The sequence below is a fragment of the Rhincodon typus genome, chromosome 4 (genome assembly GCF_021869965.1).
Source record: "Rhincodon typus isolate 14 chromosome 4, sRhiTyp1.1, whole genome shotgun sequence".
Lineage (NCBI taxonomy): Eukaryota > Metazoa > Chordata > Chondrichthyes > Orectolobiformes > Rhincodontidae > Rhincodon > Rhincodon typus.
The window spans coordinates 37,248,610-37,263,321 of NC_063335.1; the positions used below are offsets into that span (position 1 = coordinate 37,248,610).

Here is a 14,712-nt window from a genome sequence, read left to right on the forward strand (position 1 = left end):
ACTTCTCCAGATGGTACTGCTGGGACAAGAGTGCTGCTACATACATTTTACCTTTGATCTTGACTCGAAGTGCCACAAATTGAGATAGTTATTAATGTTTTACTTATAAAGATGTAAATTATTAAGGTCAGCCTTGGCTCTTTCAGGCATGACTGTACAGATTGAAAGGAGTGATAATAGAGTACAGAACTGGGATGTTTCCAATCGGGTGTGGCTCCAGAAATAGCTCATTAACTTGTTCTATATAGTGTATGTCAACATCAAAATGCTGGATTTTGGACTTTTTTATGGTCTGACCGGTTCATCCCTCAGTAAAAATGATGAGAACAAACAAAAGACATTGGGCAGAAACTTGTTGAGGGTTCGGGGGTCATGTCAGCCTGCTCCTAGAGAACCTGCACTCCCTCTTCTATGGAAGACCCACTGAACTACAAGCCTGTCAGGCAGTGGTGAGTAGGCCTGTGGGCCTTTCACTAGAATTAAGATCCCAGCGGAAAGAGTTCCAGGTCTGCAAGAATTGCCAGTCAAACAGAGCCTTGCAATACTTGCACTCAGCAATGCTGGGGAAAGCCATGGCTACTGCAGGAAGTACACATCCTCACAATCGCAGGATCATGGAGCAGCAAGGACAAAGTTAAAAAATGTGGGGGAGGGAATTTATCAGGTTAAGGCTCACAGAGAGAGGTCAGCAGGGGTTTCAGGAGCAAGGACAGGAGATGGCTCCCAGTGACGACACTACCTGATGTTCAGTCCATTGATCAGGCACTTATCAGGCACTGAGGACTGCAGTAGTTCAAGAAGGCAGCTCACCACCACCTTCTCAAGGGAAACTAGGGATGGGCAAGAAATGCTGGCCAGCCAGCAATACTCACATTCCACGAATGAATTTAAAAAAACTTACACTACCAGCATATTCTTCTCTTCACTTTCCCCTCATAGCTTAAATGTATCTATGTTAGTCACTTTAACAGCTTCTTGTGACATTTATTTCTACATTTTCACCACCCTCTTGATAAAGAAATTTTACCGGCATTTCACCAGCTGGGCAGCATGGCTGCTCACTCGTTAGCACTGCTGCTTCACAGCATCAGGGACCTGGGTTTGATTCTGCCCTTGGAGGACTGTCTGTGTGAAGTTTGCACATTCTCCCCATGTCTATGTGGATTTCTTCTGGGTGCTCTGGTTTCTTCTCACAGTCACAAAGGTGTGCAGGTTAGGTGAAGTCACTATGCTAAATTGCCCCTAGTGTCCAGGGATGTGCAGAGCCATGGGAAATGCAGGGTTACAGGGATGGGGTGGGATGCTCTTTGGAGAATTGGTATGGACTTGATGGGCCAAATAGCCTGCTTCCACGCTGTAGGAATTCTATGATTTCATTTCCATTTACAACTGACTATATCACATTTATGGCCCCCTAGGACTGGTCCCCTCCCCAAGTAAAAACATTTTCTCTGTGTCTACCCTGTCAAATTCTTTCACATCTTAAAGAATTCTATTAGATCACCCTCCCGCCTTCTCTTTTCTAGAGAAAAGAGCTCATGTTTGTTCAGTTTTTCTTGATCTGATTATCCTCTTAGTTGAGACATGTAAAACTAGTTCCTGTATGTGACCCGTGACCTGGAAGGTACAATTTTTTTTTAAATGACAAAACATTGTCTCTTTGAAATCCTACTTCCCTGTGTATAGTGTCTGATAGAAATCTTTTTTGTGATGGACTGTGATTTAAAACAAAGGATTCAATCATCCTTAAAATAGCCCAAATTGCTTAAAGACCAATGCAATTTCATACAATACCATGATTAACAGTGGTGTGTAGTTGAAAACTTGCAATCAAAAGCATTATATGGGCAAGTATAAGAGTTATCAAGTATGAGATACAAAAGAATATTTTCGTATTATCAGTAGAAATTACACCATAAACTATCTTGCACCACTGGTCAAAGTATCAGCTTTAAGCAACTAGAGCAAGCCGATACAATACCATTCCACTAAATAGTCCCAATTCACATAAGGTGTCCTGAAAATATATTGATAGGTTGACACTGAGTCCACTTAATTTTGTGTTCCAAAAATGATTAAATATTAATACAACAGAATTGTGGAATGCTCAGAGCAACCCATCTGTGTTGACTCTCTGCAACAATTATTTAGCCAATCTCACTCCCACACCCTTTGCTCCAGCCCTGAAAATTTTTTTCTTCCAGATGTTTATCAAATTCTCTTATGCAGTAAATTATAAGTCTTAAGCAGTTGCTGCATTCACATATTCTTCATTATGCCTTGGTTGGTTCTTTTGCTCATCATCTTAAATCTGTATCCTCTTTTCTTGATTATGTTCGCCATTGGGGACAATTAACCTCTAACAACATTTCCTGATTTGCCACAGATTTCCCCATTTATCTACAAAGCTGAAAGCCCTGAACTATTCTTGTATTTCTTTTCATTGTAAAGGTTTTGGGGTGTCAAATTTGTAAAATTGACATTGTCTGAGGAACTCCAAGAGAACAAAGCAAGTAAAGAATAAAACTTTACAAAAGCAGGCCAGGTCATAATTTTTCTCAGTCAATGTCAACAGCACAGAGCACATAGATATATTTTATGGAACTATGGAAAATATATTCAATTTCTAAGGAGAAACTGTTTCCACTGACGGTGGTGGTCAGTAATCAGGGGACACCAACCTAAGGTAATGAGCAAAAGAATAAGTGGGGAGAAGAGGAGGGTTTTTTTAAAATATAGTTATGGTTTGGACTGAAAGGAATGTGAAAGTTTATTCACTTGTAACTTTCAAAAGGGAATTGGATAAATACTTGAAACAGAAACAATAGTAGGTCTTTGGGGAAAGAGCAAGTTAACTGGGCTCGAAACATTAACTTTGTCTTCTCTCCACAGATGCTGCCAGATCTGCTGAGTTTCTCCAGCAATTTCAGCTTTTGTTTGTCTAAGGGACTTAGATGGATTGGATTGGTCTTTCAAAGAGCTGGTAAAGGGCTGAGTGGCTTCCTTCTGTGCTGTAGGATTTTGACTCTTTCAAACTCATTTGCTTAAACAGAGCTAAAATTGATTCTTTACAAATCAAAGTTTGAAACAATGGGCAGAATCTTCTCTTTTAAAATGTTCAGGTATCAAAACCATTCCCAGACCCTGACTCCAGTTGGTTCAAAAGTATGTTGACAGGAGGGCTCATCCAGGAAATTCCAGCCAAGGATGGCAGGTAGGTTCCTGTGGTCAAGGGGTTAAATATACGTGGGCCACTCCAATGGAATTTGATAGCCTCTTTTTTTTAAAAATTCTTTTATGAAGGGCATTGCTGGCAGGGCCTGCAATTTTGTCCCATTCATTCATCTGATTGCCTTGCTTAGCCATTACAAAAGGCAGTCAACAGTCAACCACGTTGCTATGGGCCTAGAGTCACATGTTGGCCAGATTTCACATTTCCAGGACTGGGACAAAGGGTATGGGAGTGAGATTGGTAGCTGTGGAGTCACACATAGGCCAGGCTGGACAAAGATGACAGATTTCCTACCACAATGGCATTAGGGAATGATAATTAATGGTAGTTTCATAGTCACCACTACAGAGACAAGAACTAGTCAGAACTATCCAGAACTATTCATTAACTATTATTGACTAAATGTATTCAAATTCCACCAACAGCTACAGGGCTTGAATTCATGGCCCTAGAGAATTAGCCCAGTGACATTAAGCCTAATGCCCTATGGGCAGAGGAAAACAATGAGGCTAGACTGATGGAACTGTAGGGAGACAGCTGTTTTTAGCATGCATGCAATGTTCACTGAATATAACCTTCAGAGGCATTCATCTCCAGGATTTCTTCACTCAAAAGTATGACTGCAAGATGGGCAATAGCAGCCCAATCATTCACTGCTGATTAGCTCTTCATTAGTCTCAAAAGTAAAGACAGAGTTTTGAAGAAGAGCCACATTGAATTGAATTCACAGATGCAGCCAGGCCTGCTGAGTATTTTCAGCACCCCCGCATTTATTTCACATCTCCAGTGTCTGTACAGACATTTCTATTAAAAGTAGAGGCTTTGAGCTTTCTTTGTGAGATGGCCTTGTATCACTATGTAGAGGGTTATCGGGGGGCTGGGGGGGTGGAGGTGTTGAGAGTGACATGGTGTACCTGGGCTGCAGTCACAAGATTCCAGCTGTGTCCAAAGATAAGAGCTAATTGATCTTTAAAGTGGTTTGGTTGGAGACCTGTCTCTACTAGGAACAAAAACAAAGTTGCTGGAAAAGCTCAGCAGGTCTGGTAGCATCTGTGGAGGAGAAAACAGAGGTAACGTTTTGGGTCCGGTGACCCTTCCTCAGAACAGGGCAAGAAGAGAGATTGGAATGGAAATCCCGTCGGAGAAAGGAGCAGAACTTTTTCAAGGTGGGCATGCCTGGAAGAAATGTGGCAGTGAGTTAAATACTAAATAAAAACCAAAAGAACTGTGGATGCTGTAAATCAGGAACAAAAACAAAGTTGCTGGAAAAGCTCAGCAGGTCTGGCAGCATCTGTGGAGGAGAAAACAGAGCTAACATTTTGGGTCCGTTCTGAGAAAGGGTCACCGGACCCGAAACGTTAACTCCGTCTCTACTAGGTTTGTTGCTGTTTCTCATCTCTGGGAAGGTTTCCTGAAGCTGAGATGTGCAGTGTTCCAATTTTCTACATGCGCCTCCCTCCAATACTATCACCAGGGATTGATATGAATCCACCTGTTGAGCCTAATAAGTCAGAATGCAAAGGTCTGATTTTCAGAAATATGCTTCCATTGGAAGTAACGGATTTCATGAATACACATTAATTTAAAGTGTGGGTAAGTTTAATTCTTGCAGACCCCACAAGAAGGAATGCCTACGTTAAAACAGCATCAAGATTCTATAATTAGGTAAATGCATGTAATTGGTTCAGAGTTAATTGTCGCAAAATTACTAATCGTAAAATATGCTTTTAACAATTTAAAATAAAGATTACATTTCTTTATTTTTAAGTTTCCCAATTCTTTACGTCAACACAAACTTCATCAGGCCCAGCATTTTTCATACCCAACTTTAAACATCAACCCTAACAACGGTGGGAAGTGGTTCAATGATATCACTCCCTCTGCATGTTTGAAGACATCACAGATATATGGGGCAGTCTAGGTTAAGAGCATAGGTGTACAATTACCAAACTCACTCAAGTATTATATTAATTTACAACACAGAAACAGGACCAACTAGTCAGTGCCAATGTTTATACTCAACACAAGCCTCTTGCCATATTAATTCATATCATTTTATCAACATCTTCATCTTTTCCTTTCTCCCTGGTGTTTACCTGACTTCCCCTAAATACATCTGTACTAACTGCCTCGAACACTCTCTGTGATAACAAGTTCCACAATCTAATCCTCTCGACATTTCTGCTGTATTCTCTAATGGATTTATTTGTGACTATCTTATACTTATGGCACAGGATTTGTAAAATATAAATAGTGAAAAGTAAATATGATAATGAATAATAGAGGTAACAATTATTAAAAGGAAAAATTATTTCTCTCAAAGGGTTGTGAATCTGTCAAATTCACTATGCCAGAGCCTGGTGGATTCTGGGACACTGAGTAAATTTGAGGAGGAGAAACACATTGTTAATTAGTAACAGATTGAAGGGCTACAGACAGCAAGCAGGAAAGTGGTTTTGAGGCTGAGATGAGATCAACCATGATGGTACCAAATGGCAGGACAGGTGTGAAAGGCTGAATTTCCCACTCCTGCCCCTAGTTCTTATGTTACTTTCGTTAAATGGTAGTTTAAATACTCCCTGTGTTGTTAACTTTATTGCATCTGCCTGTATACTGCTGGGATAACTTTTGAGTATTCATTTGTGGTTATATATTATCAGCTTATGATATTAAATTCTTCTGACGTACTCTGGTTTAAGATAAAATCAAGCCCTATAGATGCAAACCATTTTTGAACTTAATTTCTTTTGCCTTTTATCTTCTATTCTCCAGAAAAAGTTCTCAGTGAAAACATTTAGTGGGATCCCATACTTTAGGGAAATATATAGCTGCCAATTCTTAACTCAAGGGAGTGGATTTTACATCCAGAAATCAGCTGGGGCCACTGTCTGTCACACATGTGAAATGGGGTGGAATAATGTTGGGTGAGCAGTAAAACGCCATGATGCTCATCCCAAATTGCAGAAGATGAAGAAGCATGAAACTCAGCTGTCACTTAACATTGTGAAATTACTGATGAACTTGTCAACAGCTGCAACCATCCACAATTAGTTGTTTCCTACTGCATTTTTGGTTGCCAGGCATAAAAGATTTTGGGGTGTTTTATGGCAGTGATGTAGAAGCAGCCCAAAAATGGTGGAAAAGACCTGCCACCTGGCTCATTGCTGAATGTAGCAGCAGATTCTGCTGGAGAAGGTTGTAGCATCTTTGGAATTCTTTTAAACTCATTTTGTATTCTTCAGTTAAAAAAGAGAGATTTAGCGAGGGAGCCATTGATCTAATTTATGTTCACAGCATTACCCCTCTGTCCCCTGACGCCCTGGCCAAAAGTAGTGATTAGGCATAGAACTACCCCTTTGAGCTTTTACTTTTCCCATTCCACCTGTATGGCCACTAATTGACCATCTGATATTGGATGAGCTGATGGCAAAGGTGGAAGACAGTAGACTACTCAGTTTATATTCTACATCCCTCACCCCTCCAAAAAAATGTAAAATACAGTCCTATCCCACAGATACATTCTCAAAGCTCTCCAATCATATGTGTTTATCTCATCTCATGTCTGGGTTTGTTGTAGACTATTTGAAAGAGATTGGTTACTGATGATAAGTCAGAAATTCTACACTGCTATATCAAACAATGACCAGGCTAGCAGAAGACAAAACAGATGAACCCCTGTGGGTAGTAATCTCAATTCTGAGTCAGGAGGTCATGGGTCCAAGTCCCATTCCAGAGACTTGAGTACAAGCTGACGTTGAGAAAGTGCTATAATGTTGGAATTGCTATGTCTCTGATGAGGCATTAAGTCTATCCTGGCAAGTGAATTTAAAAATCCTATTGCACTGTATGGAAGCAAAACAAGGGAGTTTTCCTTGTTGTCCTGGGTCAATACGTTTCTCCCAAGCCGCATCATTAAAAACATATTAGCTAGTCATTACCTTCTTACTGTTGCTTATGGAAGGTTGCTGTGTGCAAATTGGCTGACATATTTCCCACATTACAAAAGTACTTCATTGAATGTAAGTCACAGATATCCAGTGGTTGTGAAAAGCAGGATATAAGCGCTGATCTTTCTTGCATGGCCCTTTATGTCTACTAATCCCGAAGTTCCTAAACAGTCAAATTATGTGTTCACGCTTAGTTACACAGGAAGCACTTAAATCAATTTGTGTGGTTAATCTTTTCTTTGTGAAACACAATCATTTTAACCTATAATTATTTCACTTTCTAAATTTATTAGGTGATTCAAATTAAAAGATGTCTATGCGGAAGGCTACATGAGCCAATGTAAAATAAAGCTAAATTTTTGTCTTAAATCATGTCAAATGTCAGTAAGTCAATTTTAATAAGAAATGGAAGTGGTCAGGAATGTTCTTCTGTTTTGTTCTGCTTTTAAAAGGGATCTATTTCAAAAGAAATAACCGACATTTATATTGTACCTTTACTTCTTGGCAAAGTCTCCTGAATTGCTTTATACGTGGTTTGTAAAATAAAATTTGACACCAAGCCACATAAGGTGATATTATTTCAAGTCACAAAAAGTTTAGATAAGAATAGTCATTTTTCAGGAGCAACTGAAAGGAAGAGAGAGGTAGCGACGTGGAGAGGGTAGGGAGGGAATTGAGGAAGATATGAGAAAAGGACAGTGTTATACTTTGCAACTATGTTCTCTGAAACTGGTGATCCTGCTATCAGTTATATTTTAGGGTCTGTTGTGTGGCAATTCTGTTTTCAGAACAACCAGGGATTATTATAAAATTGCTGCTGTTTAAAACAACACTGTAGGATGATAAGCAACAGATAGTCGTTATTACCCATATCTCTGAAAAAAAACTACCTTCAATCCACTTTTAAACTTCAGGACTATAGCAATGCTTTTAGATCAGCTGAGGCACAGTGGGTATCATTCCTCTGCTAAGTCAGTAGGTTTGGGTTCACATTCCACCCTAGAAGAGGACTGCAAAAAAAAAGCTGCAGAAACTCCCAGTGTAGTACTGAAGGAGTGCTGCATTAATGGAGCTGCCAACTGTCAGATGTGACATTATGCCAATGCACTTAAGTGGATGTGAAAAAGCCCATGGAATTATTTTAAAATTCAAAGCAAGTGAATTCACTCAGTGTTCTGGACAACATCTATCCCTCAATCAATGTCGCAAAAACAGGTCACTTGATTATTTTCATTTTATTGTTTATGGGACCTGCTATGTTTCCTACATTACAACAGTGGCCACATTTGAAAGGTAAATTATTAATTGTATGATTATTATTAAACTGCTTTGAGACATTGTGAAGGACATTTTATAAATGCAAATCTTTGTTTTCTTTAATATTTGCACTGACTGCAAAAGGATAATTATGTTCTTATTTTGACTTAGGCAACATTTGCACTATGTAGCGTAGTTTTTTGTATTCTGAAACCATAAAGATGGTAAGTATTAGTAAATGTGTAACTAAGGTAAAATCAAATTATTGATTCCAACAACATACACAGACATGAGGAGTGTTTGAACAACATGAATTATCTTTGCTATCTACGTATTAAATCAATTCTGCTATCAGTGGTGAACAGTCAGTACCAACTCACAGTTGCTCCACCTAATGATTTCCATGACACATATTGATGTAGATGTATACTCTGTTTCAGAAGTTCTGGCTAGGTTACATTAAAATTGACTGCTCTAAAATAATTTTATGCTGGTAGGTTGAGATACAATTGGTTCGTGGAAGCCCAAACACCAGCACAGACTAGTTGGGCTGAACGGTCTGATTCTGTTCTGTAAATTCTATGTAGTTACTGCAAATTATTCCAAAATAAAATTTTCAAATTCCTCCATGGCATTGTCCCTCCCTATCTCTGTATGTATTCCAGTTCTGCAACCCTTTGAGATCCTCTGGAGTACAAAGATCTCAAAGGGTTACAGGACTGGAAGAGGTTCTAAGTGGTCTGGCAAGCTTAAAAGTAGATAAATCTCCAGGCCTGGATGATATGTATTCAATATCATTGAGTGAGGCTTAGGAGGAAATAGCAGAGTGTTTGCAACAATTTTCAATTTCTCTGGCCACATATAAGGTGTCAGAGGACTGGACGATAGCCAATGTGGTACTGTTACTCAAGAAGGGAGGAAGGGACAAAGCAGGAAACTACAGACCAGTCAGTCTAACCTCGGTGATGGGAAAACAATTAGAAGCAATTCTGAGTGACAGAATTAATCTGAATTTGGTGAGGCAGGGATTAATTAAAGACAGTCAGCATCGCTTTTTTTAAGAGCAGTTCATATCTGACCAACTTGATTGAACTGTTCAAAGGGGTGATCGGGTGTGCAGATGAGGGCAATCTTTTGATGTGGTCTACTGGGACTTTAATGGATTTTGATAGGGTCTCACGTGGGAGATTGATAGAATCCACGGGATCCAAGGAAATTTGGCAAATTGGATCCACAATTGGCTGAGTGGCAAAAATAGAGGCTGGTCGTTGAGGGGTGTTTTTCCCACTGGAAGTCTGTGTCCAATGGGGTCCCAGAGGGATCAGTGTTGGCGCCCTTGCTGTTTGTGGTTTATATACACGACTAAGACTTGAATGTAGGAGGGCTGATACAAATGATACAAAAATTGGTGGTGTGGTAAATAGTGAGGAGGATAGCCTCAGATTACAGGAGGATATAGTGGGCTGGTTAGATGATCTGATCAGTAGCGAATGGAATTCAATCTGGATAAATGTGAGATGATGCACTTGGGCAGGATAACCGAGGTGAGGGAATACATTCTGAATGATAGGACCCTGGACAGCACCGAGGATCAGCGGGTCCTTGGTATGCATGTAAACTAGTCCCTTAAAATATCAGGACAGGTGGATAAAGTGGTTAAGAAAGCATATGGGATACTTGCCTTCATTGGCCAAGATATAGATTTTAAGAGCAGGAGGTTATTCTGGAACTGCACACAGCTAAGGTATTGCGTGCAGTTGTGGAATCCACATTATAGGAGCGATGTGATTGCTCTGGAGTGGGTGGAGGAGATTTACCAGGATATTGCCTCGGGTGGAGAGTTTCAGTTATGAAAAGAGAGCGAACAGACTGGGGTTGATTTTTTTGGAACAGAGGAACCTGTGATTGAAATGTATTTCATTATGAGGGACATAGACAGGGAAGACAGGAAGAAACATTCCTCCTTGATCAAGGGACCGATGACCAGGGGACAGAAGGTTTGTAGGTGATATGAGAAAAAGCTTTTCACCCAGATGGTGGTGAGAATCTGGAACTCGCTACTTGTAAGGATGGTAAAGGCAGAAACCTTCATAACATTTAAGAAGTATCTAGATGTGCACTTGCAATGCCAAGGCATATAAGGCTATGGACCAAGAGCTGAAAAATGGGATGAGAATATTTAGGTGGTTGTTTTTGACCTGCGCAAATGTGATGGGCCAAAGACTCTTTTTCTGTGCTGTAGACCTCTATGAACTCCTACAGTTCTAGCCACTTGCATATCCTCTTTTCATCACCACAACATTGGTAGCAATGCCTTATATTTTAGAATTCCCTGCTTAATCATTAAACCTCTTTCTCCCTACTTAAGCCACTCCTTAAAATCTACCTTATTACACCAAGCCTTTGGTCCTCTGTTCTTACATCCCTTTAGGCATGAAAAACATGATCCTTTTAAAATTTGGTATTTGGCATATTATGATACAGTTAAACCATTATCTACTTGAATAAAACAATAGGCTAGAGGAGGTGATGGGCCTATTAATTAGAGATTAGTTTTTCTAATCTCTGTATTGTAGGCTGAGAAGGCTGTATTCAGTGGCAGTAACAAGAGATTACAGATTTATAATAATCAGGAAAAGAACCAAGGGCAATGAGGAGAATATTTTTGATAAAGTAGGTTCTTATGAACTGGAATTTGCTGCTGAAAAAGCACTGGTAGCAGATTCAGCAGGAACTTGCAAAGGGGAATTGGTTACTTATCTGAAAAGGATACATTTGCAGGGCTAGCAGGAAAGAGAAAGGAATTACAAGCACCATGGATCAAAAATTTCCTTCTGTACAATGCATTTTATAACTTTATGTCAAACAAAGACCCTCATTTTTGGTTTCAATCTGGTAAATCTCAGCATCATTAGGGTTCCATATAGGAGAGTGTTACATGGAGCAACAATGTCCAAAAGTAACGTAAATTGGTTTAGCTTAAGCTAGTCAGTAAGCTTCACACGGTCAGCAAGGAGAGATCACATCCAGAATAGACACAGCCTGAGTGAGTATATAGTTCAGGGAATTTGAAGGCTGAAATAACTCCACGAAGGCTGGTATCCTGTGACCAAGTCACCCTTTACTTACACATGACACTGAACTGGCAATAACAGAGCCAGCTCCTAGAGTGAGCAAAACCTTCACAATCCTGTTTATATCTGTCAGCCAGGACTCCCTGATTGAACCAGGTTAACAGTTCAATCAGGGAACTCATATTCTATGAGATTCACCTGACGTTTTTCCAATCACTGCATCCCTCCCCCTTTAAGTCCTGGGATATAGGCTTGTTCTTTTTCCTGTAGCTTCTCCTGGGAAATTTTCACATGAAGTCCAGTACTCTAAATCTGCCTCATATACTGGCACTGCCATGTCCATCTCGTCCTCAGAGGTTTCTTTGATGGTAGGCAGAGATTGAGAACCCACAGCTTCTGACGGCCTTGCTGGATGTTCTGAGAGGCTGGGTATATTTTGCTCCTGCTCCATTTGCGAGGTTACAGCCTTCATGTGGTCCACATGCCTGTTCAGGACTGCCTCACCTACCCAAAGTTTGTACATCACGGGAACTGACCTCACGTCGACCATACCTTTTACTCATACAGGGCCATTCCAGTGGTTTTAACACCAAACTTCATTCCTTGAAATAAACTGTTTTTCTCACTTAATGGAGTTTTGTGTGCAGCATTCATATTCCTGATCCCATTTCACCCTCCCCCTCCCAAGGTCTGGGCAGATCAGATTTAAGCTGATGCAGAGTTTTCTCCCCATTAGCAACTCTGCTGGAGCTGTCCCTGCAGTTGCGTGAGGGGTGGTCCTATACTCAAATAGGAACCAGTACCTAGAAAAAAGTAAGCTGTTTCTTTAAGCCTGCCTTCAAAGTTTGGACTGCTCTTTCCACCCGACCATTAGACGATGGATGGTATGGAGCTTTCCTTACATGCCGAATACCATTCAACTTCAGGAAATGCTCGAGCTCCCTGCATAAATGATGGCCTGTTGTCTGTGACCAACACCTCCAGAGGTCCTTGTATTGCAAACGATGCTTACAACTTTTTAATCGTCATCCCTGTGTTTGAACAAATGAATTCTATGCACATCCAACCACTTTGAATGGGCATCCACAATGACTAAAAACATACAGCCCATGAGAGGACCAGCACAGTCAATGTGCACCGGAGTCCAGGGTTTACCTGGCCATTTCCACAAATGTCGGAATATGGTGGTAGTTTTTGTCCTTGTTGGCACTCTGGGCACTGCCTCACTTAAGCCAGCTATGTCTGCATCCAATCCTGGCCATCAGGCATAACTTCTTGCCAACATCTTCATTTTGGAATAAAAAAAAAGTTGCTGGAAAAGTTCAGCAGGTCTGCAGCATCTGTGAAGAGAAATCAGAGTTAACGTTATGGGTCAGGTGACCTTTCAATTGATGGTAGCTAGGAAAACGTCGGTTTACTTGTAGAAAATAGTGTCAGGATAGGGGGTAAGGAGTAAATAATAGGTGGGGATAGAGTCAAGAGAGAGAGAAGAACAGTTGGACAGACAGCTATTCACTTCAGACGATTGCTGGACTAGTCAGTGAGACAGCTCTTTCCAACTTTGGCATTAATCTCCAAATGTTGGTTGGGATTTGCTTGTCCAGCCCACTGGGCTGATTTTGCCATTGTCATTTCAGGTGCCTGGATCTATGACAATGTTAGATGGTCCATTGTGAGTTCTTTGATCACTGAGTACACAGTGGAGGTAGTTGTTGAGGATTCCTCATGCATCTGTGACTGGACTTGGCCCAAGTTGGTCATGACCAGTGGAATGTGTGGCTGCCAGCCCACTATCCACATTCTTGACTGTGCCTAAGTGTTTCTCAAGAAGAAGCATGCATTGTCTATCTTCTGAAGGGTCCTGACCCGAAATGTCAGTATTCCTGTTCCTCTGATGCTGCCTGGCCTGCTGTGTTCCTCCAGCTCCACACTTTCTTATCTATTGTCTACCAACTTGCTTAAGGCCTTCTGTGAGTGGTGGACACTATTAGGATTGGAGTGGATAATGATTAACAGCAATCCAATTGATAAAAAAAAAGTTTCCCTCACTTTTGAACTGCTGCAACACACTCATCTATCAAGTTTCTACCTTACTGTTCTGAGATCCTTCAGCAAACGTTTGACAGGTAACATTGATCCTTCATGTGAACAATTAGCACTCAGTTCTGATTCTGCACGAATTAGTGTTCCCTTTCCAAGATGTTTCTTGCGCGACAGTCCTGATTCATTCAAGATGAAATGCTAATTATAAAATAAATTTCATATTACCAAGCACTTGATTTGTGTTACGTGGGGAGGTGCCGGTGTTGAGCTGGGGTGGACAAGAGTCAGAAATCACACGCCACCAGGTTATAGTCCCACAGGTGTTTTCAAACAAACCTGTTGGACTATAACCTGAGGCAGTGTGATTTCTGACCTTGATTCGTGCAGCTATTTGCTGTTCAGCTTATTGCGCATCGCTTAGACAACGCCGTATCTCCTTACGGTGACTTGAACGACACGCTCACAATAATCGAATAGAAATTTCGCTGCAGCCGCGGCCCGGTCAAGGATGGAAAGGCCGCATGCGCGTAAATTGGAACGCTGTGGGACAGTGCGCATGAGTCTGCGCGCGGGTGGTGACACACATGCGCGAACAGACGGTCTCCAGCAGTTATCGCATACACATTCCCCGCCGGATCGCGGCAGGAGCGGGACGGGAAGCATGCGCAAACACGGTCGTAGGTTGGGTGGGGGGGCTAAGTGCGGGAGCCTCGTGCGACGCATGCGCGGTTTTATTCGGGCTGGCATTGACAGCGCATGCTCAAAAAGGAGCGCTCGCGCAGCTACGTTCACGTTTTTCACCTCCTGGTGCACGTAGGTAACGACGGACCGGTGGAGCGGAGGAGACTCGGCGTTTGGGCCCGGTCTGTGTGCGCGCGTGCGCGCGAGCACCGGGTGGCCTTCTGAAGCGCAGCATCTTCCAGTAACCGCTCGCTCAAACTCGCTGTTTTCCGCTATGGGCTAGGAGCAAAGGACGAAACAAATCTACTGACTGGCAGCTCGGGCCCATCCGCCTGCCATGAACATCGACGTGGAGTTTCACATCCGCCAGAACTACCCGTGGTCCAAACTTCCCGGGAATGTCAAGCAGGTCAGTGCTGCGCTGTCAGAGGGGGTCAGCGCGGAGGGAGCGCGGCGCTGTCAGAGAGGGTCAGCGCGG

General features: G+C 41.6%; 1 protein-coding gene across 2 annotated transcripts in view; it reads left to right on the forward strand.

Moving 5' to 3' along the window:
* Positions 1–14,308: 14,308 nt before the first annotated feature.
* Positions 14,309–14,712, forward strand: part of fam91a1 (family with sequence similarity 91 member A1) — a 49,123-nt gene continuing 48,719 nt past the window's right edge. The window contains exon 1 of one of the 2 annotated variants that reach the window (XM_048595709.1): positions 14,309–14,643. In XM_048595709.1, the coding sequence (XP_048451666.1) occupies positions 14,572–14,643 (72 nt within the window). In that variant the 5' untranslated portion in view covers positions 14,309–14,571. The remainder of the gene's footprint in view (positions 14,644–14,712) is intronic. The other variant, XM_020526681.2, reaches the window with a different exon arrangement.